Consider the following 20,408-nt stretch of genomic DNA (forward strand, 5'->3'; position numbering starts at 1 on the left):
ACACACAAATAGAATTTACTGTTCTAATCACAAAAAGCAACCAAGTTAACTTGATATATAGAGAGATTATTATGCTGCAAAATCATATATTACTTTTGCTTAAAATAACAAGCAACTCATGTTATTACAATTAGAATTCCTTCACATATTGAAACTACTTTAGAGTTTACCCATCTAATTTCAATTTTTTTCTTATACCCCATGTTTATCATCATCTTCATTATAAACACACATTTAAACACCAAACAGCATATACTCCAATATCTAGAATTCTCAAGCTTTTGACACTTTACTCACCTTCCTCTTAATTAAACTCTCCTGGACCTGCTTCCACATTCCTATCTAGTCTATTTGGCTGCACTCTCTTCATAATTCTGGAACATCTGTCTTCTACTTTGCCTCTTCCTGAAAATATCAGCTCTGAGAATAGATGGACAAAGAGGTAACTAAAATTCTAAAGGCACTCAGACAGTACTAGAAACTAGAAAAGCTCTTGATTATGAAAGAGATTTCTATATTCCTAGACCTTCAAGAGTAATTCAACCTGTGCCCATTTAATTTTGCCTTGCCACTTAAAAATCGCAGTGAAACATATGTGATCTTGGTGCCCTGTTGTTTTCAGTCCCTTAAAACTCTCATTGGTTCTCTTAACGCTGAGAGTAGCCTAGTTTGGGCTGCAGTTAACAAGGCATAAAGGAGGGTCAATAGCATGGAAAGAATAGGGTGAGAATCTTGGGAGAAGTGAAAGGGAAGAGCTGTAGAGAGGCAGTTGAGCAGGTACTGTCTGTTCTGAACCTCTTCCCTTAAGAGTCCTAAAAGTATTAAGTGCTACTACAATGTGATTCCACGCATAAGGACATGCCTACCCTTACAAAAGTACCTAACAAACCTGCGCTAATTCTCTGAAATATCTTTAAGAACTGAGAATAAAGCACTTAAAAACAAAACCTGGGAGAATTAACATGCTAATATTAATGAGTTAAAGGATGGTCTCAGATCTTTGCTTGAATTGACGGAGAACTTCATAAACTAGAAAGAATAAGGAAGCTGAGGGGAAAGAGAGGGTTAAATTTGCTGTAGAACAGTAAATAGACATCAAAGAGAGAGAAATACTTCCTGGCATCTCATCAGGACTTGGATCACTTTTATCTATAAAGACAGACCAAGCTATTGTGCAAGGGACACCAACTGGACAGGTTCACTCAGGTCTAAGTCTTTACCCAGCACTAAGAGGTTTCCCGGGATGTGACATTTTCAGTGCTAAAACCAGCTCTTTGGCAAACCAGGAGCTTTGGTCACCCTCACTGTACCTCAATTCTAATTGTGGCTCCAAGGGAGGTCATGTTAGACAGAAATCATTTTAGATTAAGGGTCTGAGGGTACTCTCCATCATCCAAAGGTATGATCGATGGGGTATTTATTTCAGTTTATTGGTGCTCCTGGTCCTTATTGTGAATAAATAGCAGGCAACTGATCCACAATCTTTATAATAATATTTTAACCATCAGTGATGGACGAATTATTCCCCAAATGGACAAATATTAAGTAAACTGTTTGTAATTAAAACCATCAGTTTCTTCGAGTTTTAAAATGCTGTGATTCAATTAAAGATCCAAAATTATAACACAGATATTGGAATTTTTATCAATAACCTAGTTTGGTCACTAATCGTACTTAACATTTACTTATTGCCCCTTGTGCAACATATGCTGAGTTTTTTTTCTTTGGATTTTCATAACAAAATGATGAGCCAATATCCATCAGGATATATTTTGGCTTTTTAATTTTCATTAGAGGGTCATATTTGATATATTGAGTGTAATGATTAAGGATCTGGTACCAGGCTATATACTAGCTTGAACTACTTAGTAGTAGAGAGCCTTGGATAAATTGCGACTCAGTTTCCCTATCTGCAAAATATCACAGTAATACAGTAGTCTTTATCTCCATAATGTATAAAAGCACTAGTCAACTCCTGGGTGATGCACCTGTTGCCTAATTCACCTAGCTATGCTGCTGGGGTTTAGAACTGGCATCTGCAACCTCTGGGCTGCGGACTAGTACCAGTCCATGGCTTGTTAGGAACTGGGCCACACAGCAGATGAGCGGCGGGGCAGGTGAGTAAAGCTTCATCTGTATTTGCAGCTGCTCCTCAGTGCTAGCATCACCACCTCAGCTCCACCTCAGATCATCAGGCATTAGATTCTTATAGGAGCACCAGTCCCTGGTGCCAAAAAGTTTGGAGACCACTGGTTTAGAATTCATGCCCTAGGACCTGGTCCTTTTCTGATTTGCATTTGGCTCAATAAACCTTTTCTTTTAAAACCTTTTCTATGGAGGAAGTTTTTTGTTTAATACTATTATTTCATTCATACTCTCTTACTCGACTTGGACTTTGTGTGACATATATTTGCAAAATGTTTGACCAGGAACAGGAGCAAAGGATTTAAAATATTGAACTTGAAGAAATGTATTTTATTGCTTCCAACTAACCATACTGTTTTCAGACACTCAAGTAGCATAACACACAGAATGGCTGGACCCAAGCCATTGGCTAGCCTCAGCTTTTCACCCAAGCAATGTAGTTGTGTCTAAGGATCAAAGTATGAAAAACATAGCTTGACCAAAGAAACATGATGTACTCTTCTGCAGTCCAATTAGAAGTTTAAAGTATTTTCAGGATCTTGACTTTAAATAATCATTAAAGCGACTTTACTTTCACTTGAAAACATAGCTATTTCTGAGAGGTAGTTACTTTTACATCTGGATTTTTATTTCCATCTTTCGTATTTCTTATTCCCATAAATGTCACTCCCACAGTTCCCAAGCCAGAAACCTACAATTGTTCTTTTTCTTTTCTACCTTTCTCAATTAAAGAGACCATTTTATTGTTTTATCTCGTATCCATTGACTCCATGCTCTTCTCTCCACCCCTAATTTGCTGTTTTTTTTAAGCCCATACTATTTCACTCCTAGCCTTTAACAATGATCCATTTGCCTATGCCCCACTATTTAATTTTTCTCAAAGAATTAATGAGCCATTTTAAAGTGCAAATAGAGAGAGTATCATGTCTCTATCTTGCTTTAAAAACCTTTAATGATACCCAGCTCGTGGCAGGAAAAGAACCTGCCATGAGCATGGTGCACACTGTCCTTCCCATCTGGCCCTTGCTTCCCTCCACCCTAGCTTCAGTTCTGCTGTGCCCCTTCCAGCTTTTTGGGAATAGGCATTGCCATTTATTTTTACATCCCAGCACTTATGCTGTTCCTTGAGTTGATAAATGTTTGCATAATGAAGAAATGCCGGCATGCATGATGACAAGCATAAACTTAAAAAAATACAAAACAGGTTTTAGCTCTAGGTTTTCTATGAATGAGTCAAATTTATTTCAGATTGAGAGTGAAATTTCAAAGTTCAGCTAAATCTCATTTTGGACATTTAGTAACTAATCATAGAAACCATATTTTATATGTACATGTACATATGAATATATGTGTGTATATACACAGACATATTTCATAGAATATAAATATTTTTATTTCCTAAAAATCTACAAATTTTAGCATTATAAACACATTGACATTTGTACCTTTTGCCAGATAAAAAATAATATGTTTTTATTAGTGATAATTAAAAGTTAATTTTTAAAGCAGGTATCAAGGCTTCGAGATGAGATAAGCTTTATTATTAGAAAAATTGAGAATAAAGGTGATCAAAGTAAGACCAAAAAGAAAGGCAAGGAGCTGTCATAACTGGTGGCCCAAGGAGCAGAGATGAGGCTAAGGGAAGGCATTCCTGAACAATGTATACCTGTAACCTGGTGGAATGTCTTGTTGACCTATGCATGTGGCAACTCATTGGACATCATTTCAACCAGGTGCACTCACTTTCATAGCTAAACTGAGTATCTCCTGTGTCTCAAGCCCTATACTAGGCCATAGGAAGGCACAGATGGCCATGAAATAGATCTTGACTTAAGGAGTTCATGATCCATCAGGCAAGATGGAATAAGCCATTAATTCTTATAATATGGTGGTATATTCAAAATGCTACAAAACACAGAGAAGGAATTCTGCTTGAGTGAGGGACTAACAAGGAGCCCAAATCAAGGGAAGTTTTTTAAGGGAGATGACATGAACTGGACCTTTAAGGGGAAATTGTGAAGGGGATCCATCAGAGGACACAGTGTGAGTATTAGCAAGGAAGTTTGTAAATCATGGAATGTAAGGTGCCAATGGGAAAGTGGCAGGGGTGGAGGGTACTGAAGAAAATTAAGCTAGACAAGTAGGTCGAGGACAGATTACCCAGTGTGAAAGGCAATCTAAATAATGAATGGAGGACAGAAGTCACAACCTATTATCTTAATTCGATGCTCAGAAACCAGACCACTCAAGAGTGGGTAATTTCATTGGAAGCCCATTCTTTATCCACGAACTAGGGTCATTTTGATTTGTTAGGTTTCAAAATCTAGGATCATGCTTTTTATTCAGTGTTATAGATGTCCCCTTATTAACCATAGTTTTCAAAATGCTAATCAAATCATATATAATCCAAACACAGGGATTTTTCTAAATGTGGCCAGCCTCATTAGACATAGCTATTTGATCTTTTCAGGAAAGTATGTTTTATTTTAGGGTTGTGTGGTTCCTTTCCTTTTTATTTACATTTATACACTTATCTATACTACTACTTCTGATTTAATGGAGTCTATAGTAGCTATAGAATAAAATAAGGATAAACTATAGGTAGGAATAAAGAATTGTGGTCAGAAAAAATGGGGGGGGAAAGTTCAAGGCTAAGGAAAAAATAACACCAATACACAGATGGTAAGAGCAGATATTACTCTTTCACATCTGGCTCTGAGCTTCCTGGAAGTTAAAGCAAAAGTGGGCTATGTCCGAGTCAGCTATATATTCTCACCAGGAGAAAGAGCAACATACCAGCTGCTCAAGAAGCATGGGTTCTAGACCAGGTCTTCTATTAATTTGTGTGATCTTGGAATAGTAACTGAGCTGCTCCGCACTTCAGGGTCATCATCTGTGAAATGTGTAATATCTCACTTAGTCTTCTTAAAAAGAATCAAATGGGATTGTACACACAGAAGTGCTTTGAATACTATAAAATGTCATGAAATTTAAGGCATTATTGTTTCTAACAGAATGCTGAAAAATTGCCTTAGAAGTATTTGCTATCTCTCTACAATGATGCAAACTGCATGGCCCTTCAGTAATTATCCCTACCAGCATGATAATCAGGTTGCACTCACATCAATTTACCAAGTAAATCGAACACCAGCATATAAAGTACAAACGCGGACAGGATTGGATAAATATGTAAGTAGACTAAAATGAGAATTTTTAGAGCTACTTGTTGAAAATATAGAAGGTAGAAAGGAATAGATAAAAGAACTTATCCTTGGACAAGCAGAAAGATACTATATTATTTCCTTCTCATGCCAGGAAAATTGGGCTAATTTCAAAGGATTTTAGCATATCTATTCTGTCTAGATCATTAAGTCATTTTTAATATCACTTTATTTTTAATAAAATTTTCTTAAGCTTTTTTTTTTCATTTTCGAAATTGCTCTAAACACCTAATATATTGCCAGCCCTCTTCTTGATCCTTTACTGTTGATCATTTCTTTCATGCGTAATTGGTTAATTCTGACCACTGAGCAAAGGGCTCCACAACCTTAAGAGGGAGAAAGGAAGGGATGAAATGACAGACTTGGAGGTATAGGCCATCAGGTGCAAACTCTAAAAGAGAAATAAACAGAAAGGAAAGTTCAGCCTTGACAAGAGGAAGAGATCTTCTCTTCAAAGTCAGAAAAATCCAAGGCCAATAAGTATAGGAAGAAATATATTAATGACAGCTAATACTTATTGAGTATTTATGTGTTGTGCCAAGCACTGTAGAAAGTACTTTTCATACATTAACTCATTCATTCCCTACAATGACCATGCAAATTAGATACAGGCTCTTAATCTGCAAAATGGAGATAAGAAATGAGGCACAGAACAGTTAAATAACATTTCTGAAATAGCACAAGTAGTTGAGTGGTGAGTCCAAGATTCAAACTCCAGTAGTTGGCTCAGATACCACTCTCTTTCCATGACTGCCTCTTTATGAGAAGGAATAGATCAGATAAAGTTTTCTTGCAAAGAAATAATAAAAATAACTCATATTCATTAAGTATTTACTAAATGTCTGACATCATGCTAAACATGTTTAAGCAGCATTACATTTACTCTTCAGAGCAATCATGCAAGATATTGTTATTCTCATTTTCTAGGCAGAGAAACCAAGGCTTGGAGAGATTAAACAATTATGAACAAAATTACACAGTGTATGACAGAGCCAGGATTCAAATTCAGATCTGAATAACTCCAAAGCCAATGACCTTAATTATGCAAACAACGGAAATAGATGAACTTTCAGGTGAAGGTCTGAATTATAAGTCAAAGACTAGAAAAATAGAGAGACATTAAAGGCCAAGTATATGCCAGCCACTCTGACAGTTACTTTTACATCATTATTTCAATTCATCGCAGTTATTAACATTTTTTAAAAATTAGGTCTCATTTCTGAAAATTTGGAATCAAGTGAGGTATTTCTTGTTCTTGCCTGGATAAAATCAAGATTCATAAAATATAGACTCTTAAAAATTAACAATTATTTTTTACAAAGAGGCCTAGGATGCTTGAGTCAGAAGGCCTGGATCCTGGTCTCCATTCTGAATATAAAGAGCAATATACATTGTTAGGCATATTGTTAACTTTCTGGGCTCAGTTTCAACTAGAAATTGACACAGAGTGGCCTGAATGATATCATTGTAAAAAAGACTGCTTTCTTAGGGATTCCTGGAATGTATGGTTCAGGGAGAAAGCAATTCCCTGGCTTCTGATGGTTCATGAGTGTCAAAATCACTCAGCTCATAGAGTGAGAAACCATAAAAGGAATTTTTACATTGTCATGATCTCCCTTTTATTCCCGCTCACATGCCCACTTTACTACTTGGATTCCCATTCATCAACTGGCATTAAGGTGGCATGCCCCTCCCAGAAGCAGAGTGTCATTTAAATTGCACTGTCCACCTGCACTGTTTTTCTGTCTTTGCCCTTGCCGGTATCTCCTGGCATCTCACCCCCATTTGCCTTCTTTGATTGTTCCTCTCTGACTCCCTCTACAGACTCAGGCATTCAGCAAATTCTTGTCATGTGTCTTCACAAAGTGTGTCTAACAAAAGCTCTTTCTTCCTGTGTGTTTCTTTTAATCAAAAAGTCACCCGTTTAAAAAAAAATCAACATATTTAAGCACTTACTGTACAGCTATGTTTCTTAAACATGCTTGATGATGGGAAACACTTACGTACTTATTCAAATTATGGAACCTCAGGACTCTCCACTGAAGAGTTCAGTCCAGGAGTCTATAGTGGAGCTTTGGGAATCAATGTATTTCACAAATGCATCAGGTGTTATCGTTAGGCTAGTTTTGGAAAGACGATATAAAGTATAAAGAAGTAATCAGGCATGGTGAGTGTGATGCTAAGAGGTTTAATATTATAGAACCTTAAGAAGCTTATAATGTATTTGGGGAAACTAGATCCTTATACTAAATCAATACAAGGTAGGATAAATAAGTGCTATCTATCTGAGTACATTAGACCATGCAAGTAAGTATGTAAGACCAGAATAAGTTTAGGAGGAGAAAACTCTGAGTTGGGCTCAGGAGTAAGACTTGGGTTATGCTGCTGGAAACACAAAGGATATGAGTAAGTATGGAGAGCGTGGGGAGGGGAGTGGCATGGAATGATAAAAATGCCAAAGAATAAGGAGTCCAACTAGAGCAAAGAAAATGCAGATAGTAGTTGATAGGATCAAATTCAATCTTGTAAGGAATGGGGAACCATTCAAGATGTCTGAGCTGAAGAGGCAACTGATGAAACAATGTTTTTAGCTGATGAATCTGGTTATGATGTTCATCTGCAGCACGGAGGTTCTCACCTGGAGGCCTTGTTAAACTACAATGAGCCTCGCCCAAAGTTTCTGATCCAGGAAGTCTGAGAATTTGCATACCTAACAAGTTCCCAAGTGGTACTGATGCTATTAGCTCAGAAACCACACTTTGAAAACCACTGCTGTACGTGATGGATCGGAGAACAAAACAGTGAGGTGGGTACAAGGACAAGGGTGGTGGTTTAAAAATAGAAATGAAAGAATAGGAAGGATTCATGAAAGAAATTGGCATTGTGGTTAAAATAGGTATGGGAAAAGAAGCATAAAACGAGAGGCAAAATTAGAGTTTAAATCTGTGAATGAAATGGCAAGGGAAAAAAAGGAGAATGTTGCAAGTAGAGCCATCTTGATTATAGGAAGACAAAAATCTCAGTCTTCATCATAATGAGTTGTCGCTTGAGTTGAAGTCTCCTTGCTTTGTTCCATGTTGCAGCAAAGACCAGATGGTGAGGACAAAATAAATGCAGAGATTTGCAATAGTGCAAGGAAAGTGCTCTAGGCACTCACCAGATAGATTGGGTAAGCACTGACTGATGATGCCTTCCAACCTGACCTGACCCATTTAGCAAGCTCATCCCTGGCTGAGCCCTGTGGTTTTGTTTCAGATCAGTCATTCATACAGACTGACAACCAAACCAGAAATTCCTGCTTAGGACCAGAACCACAACTGGTGTCACTGCTACTCCACACCTACCTAGGAACAGTGAACCTTGACTCACTGGGCTACCAGCTGCCAAACTTCTTGTTTGGGCAGCAACCTCAGTACCTCTTGCCTTTACCACAAGGGGGCCCTCACTAGCCATATGGAGGGTTTGGGCCAGCCTGATTGTGGAGGGGAAGGAGCCTCCAGCCTGGGGTGGGGAGAACATCTGATTATGACACAGTCAGCCCTTGGGGAATCCCTGCCAAAGATGGGAGAAGGGAATCCTCTTCAGAGACAGCAAAAGAGTGAGGAAGGACAGCACACCTTGCATCCCATCCTCATCAGCCTCCCAAAGCTGTGGGATTACACAGGCATGCGGCTTGTCCTTCATGTCTTGTCAACATGTCCATGCATCTGCCCTACCATGCATGGTATCAGCAAGAACTAGAAAGTCAATGCCAGGACACCTGGGCTACAGCCAAAAAAAAAAAAAAAATCCTCCTCTCCCAATATCACAGGAAGAGAAACACAGAAATAAGCATCTGGAGGTGGAGGGCAGGGACTTATTTCATTTATTTGAACATCTAGGACCACGTATCATGCTATGCCTCTGTGGAAAGGCGAATTCTTAATTCTATATGTAATCCTCCCTGTCAGTCAAGGGCAAGTCTGGAAAAAGAGTTTGCCTCTGTGAACATCTTTCATTCCTAAAATCTCAGTGCTGCAAACTAGGTCACTTAGAATGGGGTGATATCCATAAAGGATGTGGGATTTTGTCTAATTCTATAAGAGTTACATTAGTATGCTGGGCTAGCACAGTTTGCTAATATGAATAGTTTCTCTGTAAGAAATATTTTATAATTTTTTCTTTCCAGGAAGAAAAGCTTTTATTCATGTATTCAAGTGTCAGCTATGGCCCAGCCATTGTATTAGGCACTGGAAATAGACAAAACCGAGAAAAAGCTTTGCATTCTGGGAACTGGTATTGCAACAGGGGAGATAAACAGTAAAAAAACTAAATTATAGAGAATGTTAGGAGGATAAATCCTATAGAAAGTAATGAAGCAAGGAACAGGGATTACAGAGTACAATGGGAAAGAGATTACGATTTTAAATATGCTATTAAAAGAAGGCCTCATTAGGAAAATTACATTTGAACAAACACAAGATGGAAATGAGAAAACAAGCCTAGTGATAATTGGGGAAAAAGCATTTTAGAAGAGGTAACAGCCAGCCCAAGGCCATAAGGTAATAGTGTACCTAACACTTTTAAGATATGGCTGCATACAGCAGGAAAGACTATCCTGCAAGGACTTGAGCATTTACTCTAAATTAGAGGGGACTCGGTTGAAGGGTATTGAGCAGAGGAGCAAAGTGCTCTGACTCACATTTGAACAAATTGTCCTGGATATTCTGTAAGAAGCAGGGTACAGAGGGACAAGAGTGGAAACAGAGAGAACAGCTAGGAAGTTACTGCAATGATTGATTGTGGTACAGGTGGAGTTGAAGACTGTTGGAATTCTAGATATTTTGAAAGTGAAGCCACCAGAATTTTCTGGATAGATAGCATTTGTCTCCTCCCTAAAATATTGCTTAAGTCTACTTACAAAGGTACTGGGTTGGCCACCACACATTAGGGATGGCTTAAAAGTAAAACTAAATCTCATTTTCCAAATCTAGTATCAAATTGCTGATAATTAAAAAAAAAAAAAATCTATGAGGGCATTGTGATTTTTCTTTGTGGGTTTATGTTATTAGTTATGTTTCTGAACAAACATTAAGTTCCATTTCTTAAAAACAAAACAACTTTATAGAGGTTTATTGTTTTATTTTACACAGAAAAAAATAGGAAAATATCCTTATACATTCATGATAGGATATTTCATAGGAATCAAAATTGTATTTATGAAGGGTTTAAATGACTTAGGAAAATGCTTGAGAAAGGTAGGTGGAAGAATGTGCATAAAATTATAAATATATTATCTCTATTGTATGAATAGGCTAAATGTTAACAGTAATTAACTCAGGATGAAGGAATTGGAGTTATTCATGCTTCTTTCTATTTTATTTTTTTACAATGAGACTATTTTCAGAGCATTTAAAATCTTGTTCCCTGTCGTATGTTGTTGGTTTGGCTCAAACTCATAAAAATTCAAAGAAAAAAAAACCAAAACATGACTATTTTTCTTTTATAGTAACATTTTGTAAAGGAAAAAAAAAACAAAACACAAAACCTGAGAGATTCACAAGCAAAAACCTTCATCCATGGTTGCTATTTATCCAAAAAGACAGATGAGATGGAAGAGGCAATGTACCAGGTTTATTTAGGTTGATCAGTCCCATCAAAGGAAAGAGAGGAAACATGCGCGCGTATCTCAATATGGAGTCCCAGTGTGGCTCCCACTCCTTCTCCAAAGAATCTCACTCCTTGTCTTTTTTCAATCCCTCGTCCATCTCTACTCCCCCAAAGTCCTATCAGATTTTTCTCCAGGGTAGGGCTAGCTCATCCACTGTTACTCCATGAATAATTATCACCTTCTTCATTATATATGATTTTTTAAAAAAAAATCGCAATATCACTGAATTAAGTGGAGACTAACAGTTTGAGCTGCATCCTCTGTTCCATGTGATTGAATGTCAACTGTGTTCTTGCCTCACTTTACTTTTGTAGTAGCAAGAATGTAAAAAACACCCACAACCTCCTCCTTACCTCACCTGTGTCTATAGGGATCCTTCTGACTTATTGTTAAATACGCTAATTTAGTGTAATTCTAATAACATAGAATACAAATTAATTCCATATATATGTATATATATATATGTCTCTACAAACCTTGTAACACAATAAACATTATTACTTCATTAAGTAACTAAATAATGCAATTAGTTAACATTTTCCTCTTCAATATAATACACTTTCTAGAGGTAAAAAATAGAGCAGAGAGGAAGAGGAAAGAGGAAGGGGTAAGAACCATGGAGAACATCCTAAAGTTGTTTGTAATTACTTTTAAAAATAAAAAACTCTAAAATGACATGGCAAGAAAAAAATAACATATGTACTTGTATTCTATTTGTGTCACTCATTATCCAGTAGATCTAGGAGGCCCTGAACTATAGGTTAAGAATCCCACAGTGAAGCAAAGAAAGTTATATTTTGTTATAGGTTTTACTTAGTGTTAATCATCATGTATTTTTAGCTCTCCTTTCTAGACACAGGATCATTACATAAAATATGGAATTTTTATGCATATGTCTAAGTAAATAAAGCCAACCTGAATATGTTATGAACTATATAATTCCAACGATAGTTGATCCTTGAACAGTGCAATGGTTAGCTGCACCAACCCCTGCAGTCAATCCACATATAACTTTAGACTCTCCAAAAACTTAGTTGTCCCTCAGTATCTGAGGGGGACTGGTTCCTCTCTGCAGGGATACCAAAAACCGTGGATGCTCAAGTCTCCTATATAAAATGGTGTAGATCATTGCATACAGTCAACACTCCAAACCTGCAGATTCTCAACCCCAGATTGAAAACAGTACAGGTATTTATTGAAAAAAATCCACGAATAAGTGGACCCGCACAGTTCAAATGTGTGTTGGTCAAAGGTCAACTGTATATAACATCCTGGAAAAGGCAAAACTATGGAGACAATAAAAAGATCAGTGGCTGCCAGGCACTGGGGGATAGGGAAAGAATGAATAGATGAAACAGAATTTTTAAGACTGTAGAAATACTCTGATATTAGCATAATGTTGGATATATGTTATTACAACATTTGTCTGCACTCATAAAATGTACACCATCAAAAATGAACTGTTTATGTATACTATGGACTTCAGGTGATTATTATAGTATGTCAATGCAGGTTCATTAATTGTAACAAATGCACCTCTGGTTGGGGAATGTCAATAATGGGGGAGGCTATACATGAATAGGGGCAGGGGCTACATAGGAAATCAATGCACCTTCCCCTCAATTTTGCTGCAAACCGAAAACTCTAAAAAAAAAGCATCAAAAAAAAAAAAAAAAAAAAAAAAAGGGGGAAGAATACTATGTGATGATACATTTAACCTACTAGATTCAATTCCAGAGACTCTGGGATCACATTTGTAATTACCCATTACCAAGCAAGTCATATAAGGGCATCCTATACAACTTACACCACAGAATCCAGAATGATATTCTAAACCTCAAAAACAATAGATATTATGAAGAATCAAAAGGGAGAATTAAGAGTCAAGTGCAGCCCTAAAACTCTGGACTATCTCAGTGCTATAAAGCAATTAGGAAATCTATTTTAGGATTAAAACCTTTGGAATTCTTTCCCCCACCTCCTAATCCCACCAACATTCATTTACTAAAGGTCTACTCTTATGTCTTCCCTTAATTCAATTTTTATTAAGAATTTTGCTACCACACCAATACATTTGTTTGAAGAAAATCATTTTACAGCTTTGAAATTTTACTGTCATTTTATTCTACAAAGCTTTATTTACATAGTTCTTCAGAATATATTTCAGTTGTCCACCCATAGCTCCAAGTGTGAAATGATATCAACTAGGTTAGATTTACAGAAAAGCATAAGAGAAAAAAATTCTACAATTTAATATATAGTGTCATTAGTGGTTATTATTTTTACAGTTTTCTTTTGAGGATAATCCACTGAATTTTTCTGCCAATAACATTTCAGAGTGAAGTTGTCTTCAAGAGCAGATATCCAAAGAATCAGGAGTGTAACAATCCAACATATTTTACAGGTGATACTTGACAGCTTCTGAGTGGTTATGAATCATTTTTTTTCCCATTTTTTTTCAAAAGTCTTGGATGATGAAGAGGAATCATGACTTTCATCACTACTATAATGCTCATATAAAGTCTGAAATTAAAAACACATATCTGTTTTGTAATTTTTAAAATTATCAGATTAATAAGGATAACCACATATTTTAATGTGTAATACATCTCTCTCTTGTTCTTATAATTAGGAAGTCATTTTACAAACTGCTGGAAATAATTAAGAATTTTAACACCTAGCCTGGCCTAATAATCAGCTATCATGAGATGCAGCTCAATCTTTCTGTAAGAGAAATGCTCTTAATATGCTATTAATAAAGCATATGTATGTACTTATCTTCAAAGCCTTCTTGATTTTCTTTACTTTTACTTAAATAAAGCCAGTCTTAAATAAATTCCCATACTGAAAAATACACCTGTCAGGAAATATACATTCCAATGACATTTAAACTAAAGAATAGAAGAAATTTTTAAAAATCATACAAATTGTTATATTAATAAGTACAATTAGCTATATTAAAATCTATTTTTTTTTTTTTTTAAAGCAAGGCAACCCTTGGTTGACCCCACAGATTTCAAGGACCTTGTCAGCTTACAATCTCTTATTTAGTTTTTTACGCCTACAGAACCGGGTCTTCCTAGTTGGTCTCCCATCCAAGTACTAACCAGGCCCAACCCTGCTTAGCATCCAAGATCAGATGGGATCAGGCTTGTTCAGGGTAGCATGGCCGTAGACTAAAATCTAGATTTGAAAAAGAGTTTAAGGCTACGTCAACACCTAATTTATGAAGATGACATCTTTGACATCAAGGGACACATAATCTTAGTGATAAAGGTTATGACAATCCACCTCGATTTTATTTTAAAAGGCTTCAAACTAACACAATGGTAGAAATTAAAAATATGGAGATATAAAACATAGAGTAAAATTACGAAGCAAATATTGTCCAATTTAAGTCCTAAAGCCATTGATTTGGCCATCAGGAAAACTTGAGAAAATTTAGGAAAATTTTCCTTATATTATATGAATGCAAAATAGTGAATGGTTGGTTAGTTCCTCCACAAATGTGTCCAAGTTCTTGACATCTTAGACTGGCTTTTCCCATACCCAAAGAGCTAAAACTTCCCATAATTTTATAATAATGTTACAATTGAAATATATAATTAGTAATTGCTTAGCAACTAAACAAGTTAGTCAATAGCACACATAAGGTTCTGGAAATGACTAGGTGTCTGATGGCAGTGAGATTTAAAAATTTGGGTATAGATATAAAATGGCATTGGAAGGCTGACGGGTTTGAGACATTTGCTTTGAGAAATGTACTGAGCTACATTTAGCTTCACAGAAATTATTACATTGACAAATACTGTAATTCTGCTAAGACGCTTTTTTTTTAACATTTTAAAAATTAAGTTTATTGGAATAACCTTGGTTAATATAATTATATAATTTTCAGGTGTACATTACAAGTTGACATCTGTTTATCACCCGAAGTCCAGTTTCCTTCAGCTACCATATATTTGATCTTCTTTACCCACTTCACCCTCCAAGATGGTTTAAGAAAAAAAATTGGCTAGAGGACATGAATTCAAAAGCTGTGTTAAAAATGGTATTGATTTAAAAGACAGATTTCTTGTTAACTTTATTCCAGTTGAGACCTGACATCAATCTTCTGAATGCCCTTTATATGTTAATCTACTTTCAATTGTGCTATCTGCACAATAATAATGTAAATCACATAAATCTATATTTGTCAAAAAGCGCATGTTAAGTATCTAAATGTAGATACATACTTCATAGCTGACCTGATGATTTGACCAACTTTCCTTTGAATTACCTGTTTTAAGTGTCTAACTTACTAAACTATACACAACAATTAAAATGAATTTAGGTAAGCAATAGAAATTCTTACTTTAGCAGCTTTCAAAATGGAGTTAGGAGAATTCAGACCAACAAGTTGGCCCAGGACATGTTTCATTTCTTCAGAGGTTCCCTTAGCCATCTGATTACCTATAAGAAATTATAATCATTAACACACTGGTACCAATAAGAAAACTATAACTTCGTATACCAATACACATTCTGTTTTACAGCACAATAATTAGCATTCTTGTAATTTATCACTGATCACAGCCTCTTATCTAGGATAAGTAAAAATATATGCTAGCAAGTAAACAAACAAACAAACAAAAAAGGCAATTTCGTTTATTTTAGTATTTAGCATAAAAGGAACTTCCTTAGGGAAGAAGGCAGTCTTGGAAAGAGCAGCCAATTCAGAATGTTTCTTCTTGTTATAGTTAAAAGTCTGTTTATATTAGTAATCTGGTAATAAATTGATTTTTAAAGAAGTACCTGGATGAGTTTGAATTTGAACATATGGATGCTCCAGAAGCTCGGGAATGGATATCCTCTGTTTAGGGTCCCTTATTAAACAACGCTATAAAAATAAAGATTAATTTTTTAAAACAAAGCAAGTTTTCTTATATAATATTGATAAAGTACTCTTTCAGATTGCATTGTATTACAGAAGTTGCTTTCTAGATAGCCTACTCAGAAATGAGATTATTTCATGTCATTTTTGCAAAATCCCCAACTATACATTTTAAAACTAATACCTTCAAAGTGAACTTAACATGCCTTAAAAAGCTAATTCAATCAGCAATTCCTTTCAATGGACCAGTTAGTTATAGCTAAGCCAGTTACATTATTCTAATCATTTCAGCTGTATTTTTTTCAAGCAAACATTTTTATGTACAGTCGACCTTTGAACAACATGTGTTTGAACTATGTGGCCCACTTATATGCAGATATTTGTCAATAAAAACTGTAAATGTATTTTTCTCTTCCTTAGGATTTTCTTAATAACATTTTCTTTTCTTTAGCTTATTTTACTTTAAGGATATAGCATATAATATATATAACATACAAAATGTGTTTATTGACAGTTATGTTATCATTCAGGTTTTCAGTCAACAGCAGGCTATTAATAGTTAAATTTTTGGGGAGTCAAAACTTATATGCAGATTTTTGACTGTGTCGGGGTGGAGTGGGATGGCACTGGTATGGGTCCCCCTAACCCCTGAGTTGTTAGAGGGTCAACTGTATATGACATACTGTTTCTCTATATCTATATACTATTAACATTACCTTTAACACATCTTGAAGATCTCTCTCTGGAATATCAGGAAATTTGATTTCATGATTAGGGTCAATTATAGCATGTAATTTAGAAATCTGATTAATTATATGCTGAAATGGTGTTTTCCCATATGTCATATAGTACAAAATGCATCCTAAGGACCAAACATCACTTTTGGGGCTTATCTAGGTTGCAAAAAAAAAAAAAAAGAAAGAAACAAAAAGTTGTCATATTTTAATATAAAATTAAATGTAAGAATATTATATATACACAAACACATATATGTACAAACCCTAATATTTAAAATCATAACTAAACCTCAATGAATGTGCACGTATCAGATGATGTTTACATGACAAAACATCTTTTTCAAGTTTTTAATATATTTTATCAAGAGATATTTCACTTTAAATCTTTCAACTCATAATTAAAATATTTCACCTAAAACAAAGTATTATATTCTTATCAGCTTGAAAATTACAAAACTAAAAAATATAACTGCAAATTTTAAATTAACTTGTTTTCCCCAGTTATTAGATTACAATACATTTTTATATAAATTTATAGTATAAAAGTACATACAAATTCTTAAAATGTTATTTAAGTTGAGCTATTTTAAACCCAAGAACACAAGCTATCACTTTGAGGAAGGAAACATGGCGGAGTGAGAGACGTCCCCAGATCTCTCCCCTTGAAACAACAATAAGCTGAATATTTAAAACTCAATAAAAAACGCCCAAATTGCACACCAGCACATCTGAGCATGGGATCTGCTCATAAGAGCTACTACAGGTCAGAATCCCGGTGTCTGGCGTTGGCCTGGGAGAAATAAAGAAACTGCCTCTCGCAGCCTCCGGAGCTCCCTGCAGGAGAAGGACAAGGGGTGAAGGTGCGGTGAGCTCCCCATGGTGGGCGGCAGGGCCCAATCAAAAGGGCAGAAAGCAGAGAAGCAGGATGGGACTGCAAAGGAACAACAGTTGATTTTTACCAGCCCCAGTTGCAAAACTGAGGCTGAGCTGCAGTCCGCAACTCCCAACCCAGAGGGCCCCTCCCCCCATACTCTCCAAGAATGATCACGATGAGCCCCAGGGGAATCTGAGCAAACGCTGCTGAGACTGTTGTTTACACTGACAAGGAATGAAACTGAGGGTAGCGAGGGTGATTAAATATCTATAAAAAAAATTTTTTTAAAGGCATTTTTAAGGCTTTACATAAAGCATGGATCCAAGAGGCTTACACCAAAAGAAAAGCACCTTCTTTCTGGAAAAACAGCAGAATACACTTCTATTAATGCCCAGGTGGAGAAATAGTCCATTAAACACCATGAACAACCAAGGTGACAAGGCACCTCAGAAAGAAAGAGAAAAATCTCCGGAAAATAAGCTTACGGACATAGAAATATGCAACGTAAATGACAGAGACTTCAGGATGGTACTTCTGAAAAAACTCAGTGAGTTCCGAAATGAATCATATCAACAATTTCAGGAATTAAAAAAACAACTAGATTAGCAGAGCAAGGAGACTGAAACCCTCAAAAAGAACAGATATTCTGGAGATAAAAAAAAAGCACACTGCAAGAGTTGAAATATGAAATAGCAAGCTTGGGAAATAGTCAACCAAATGGAGGAAAGGATCAGTAATATCAAAAACAGAAATCTAAAAATAAATCAGAAGGAAGAAGAGAGAAACTAAAGAATGAAAAATAATGAAAGAGAAATACAAGAATTAGCTGACACCATCATAAGAGGAAACATAAGAATAATGGACATTACCGAAAGCTAGGAAAAGGAACAGGGACTAGAAAGCATTTTCAGACAAATAGTGGACGAGAATTTCCCAAATCTAAGGAATGAGCTGGAGCTTGGAATTCAAGAAGTCAATAGAACATCCAATTATCTCAACTCAAAAAAGCCTTAACCAAGACACAATGTATTAAAGTTATCAAAAATCAATGACAAAGAATTCTCAGGGAAGCCAGGGAAAAGAATACAGTACTATATAAAGGAAAACCCATTAGATTATCCTTGGACTTCTCAATGCAGACCTTACAAGCCAGAAAGAAATGGAATCAAATATTTAAACTATTAAGTGAAAGGAACTACCAGCCTAGAATAATGTATATGGCTAAGCTCTTCTTTAGATATGAAGGACAAATGAAGACCTTTCTAAACATACAAAAATTGAGGGAATTCTCCACTACGAGGCCTGCACTACAGGAAATACTGAAAGGGGTCACCTCACCTAAAACAACAACAAAAAAATACGTAATTAGGAATAAAATGACTATCAGGCAAGTAGAAGCAGAGGACTGCAACCCTTACTAAGAACAAGGTATTATAAGCTTAAATAATAAGAAGAGAATTGTTATAATAAGATAGTAATGACCGTTCAGTATACATAAGGACAAATTGAGATAACAATGATTCAAATTTGCAACAGGGAATGGAAATAAGGCAAGCACAGAAGAAAATGGACTGTATATATATAACTATCCTTTACATAGTCATAATGGTAACTACACACCAAAGATTCAGAACTGAAGTATATAACATAAAACAAGAAGAACCAGAGACAAAACCCACAAAAGCTAACCAAAATAAAAAAAACAGAAACAAAAGGACAAAGAAGCAGTGGAAACACCAAGCTACCAGAAAGCAAAAGATAAAATGGCTATAAGACCTCATATTTCAATAATCATCCTAAATGTAAATGGACTGAACTCACCAATAAAAAGGCACAGAGTTACAGAATGGATCAAAAAACAAAACCCAACCATATGCTGCCTCCAGGAGACACAGCTCAGCTCCAAAGACAAAGATAGACTCAAAGTGAAAGGGTGGATGTGATATTTCAAGCAAATGGCATTCAGAGAAAAGAGGGAGTAGCAATACTAATTTCAGACAAAATAGACTTCGAAATAAAAAAGGTAAAGAAAGATACACTTCATAATGATAAAGGGAATCGTGCACAAAGAAGATATAACACTTATTAATATCTATGCTCCCAATCAAGGAGCCCTGAAATATGTAAAGAAATTACTATCAGAACTAAAGGGAGAAACAGACCAAAACACTATCATAGTAGGGGACCATTGTAGGGGACCATAGTAGGGGACCAAACAGAAAATCAATAAGGAAATATCATCCTTAAATGATACATTAGACCAACTGGACATAATTGACATTTACAGAGCCCTCCATCCCAAAACAGCTGCTTATACATTCTTCTCTAGTGCATATGGAACAATCCCACCTACAGGGACACAGAGATAGCCACAACAAAAATAAGAGGGTTGAAATCATACCAACCATATTCTCTGATCATAATGCTCTGAAACTAGAGATCAACTGCAATAAGAAATCAGGAAGAATCACAAACACATGAGGATTAAACAACATGCTACTGAAAAATAACTGGGTCAGGGAAGAAATAAAAAGAGAGATCAAGAGATACATAGAAACGAATGATAATGATAGTACAACATATCCAAACTTTTGGAACACAGCAAAAGTGGTCATAAGAGGAAAGTTCATATCATTACAGGCCTATCTCCAAAAACAAGAACGAGCCCAAATAAACCACCTAACGCTTCATCTTAAAAAATAAAAAACGGAAGAACAAATGAAGCCTAAAGTCAGCAGAAAGAACGAAATCATCAAAATTAGAGCAGAAATAAATGAAATTGAAAACGAAAAAATAGAAAAAATAAATGCAACAAAGAGCTGGTTCTTTGAGAAGGTTAATAAAATTGACCAACCCCTGGCTAGACTCACTAAAGAAAAAAGAGAAAGGACACTAATCAACAAAATCA

At 35.7% G+C, this 20,408-nt stretch overlaps 1 protein-coding gene and 1 pseudogene across 7 annotated transcripts in view; both read right to left on the reverse strand.

The window, feature by feature from the left end:
* Positions 1 to 13,041: 13,041 nt before the first annotated feature.
* The window catches only part of TTK (TTK protein kinase), a 41,538-nt gene continuing 34,171 nt past the window's right edge, over positions 13,042 to 20,408 (reverse strand). For 3 of the 7 annotated variants that reach the window (XM_039852909.1, XM_039852912.1, XM_039852910.1), the window contains 4 exons: positions 16,606 to 16,782; positions 15,811 to 15,895; positions 15,371 to 15,468; positions 14,288 to 15,031 (listed from right to left, as the gene is read on the reverse strand). In XM_039852909.1, the coding sequence (XP_039708843.1) occupies positions 14,900 to 15,031; positions 15,371 to 15,468; positions 15,811 to 15,895; positions 16,606 to 16,782 (492 nt within the window). In that variant the 3' untranslated portion in view covers positions 14,288 to 14,899. Of the gene's footprint in view, positions 13,540 to 14,287; positions 15,032 to 15,370; positions 15,469 to 15,810; positions 15,896 to 16,605; positions 16,783 to 20,408 lie in introns of those variants that run through there. The other 4 variants (XM_039852914.1, XM_039852913.1, XM_039852915.1 and 1 more) reach the window with 3 other exon arrangements.
* Positions 14,075 to 14,193, reverse strand: LOC120595070 (uncharacterized; annotated as a pseudogene).

Source organism: Pteropus medius, unplaced genomic scaffold (assembly GCF_902729225.1).
Source record: "Pteropus medius unplaced genomic scaffold, Ma_sr-lr_union100, whole genome shotgun sequence".
Taxonomy (NCBI): Eukaryota; Metazoa; Chordata; class Mammalia; order Chiroptera; family Pteropodidae; genus Pteropus; species Pteropus medius.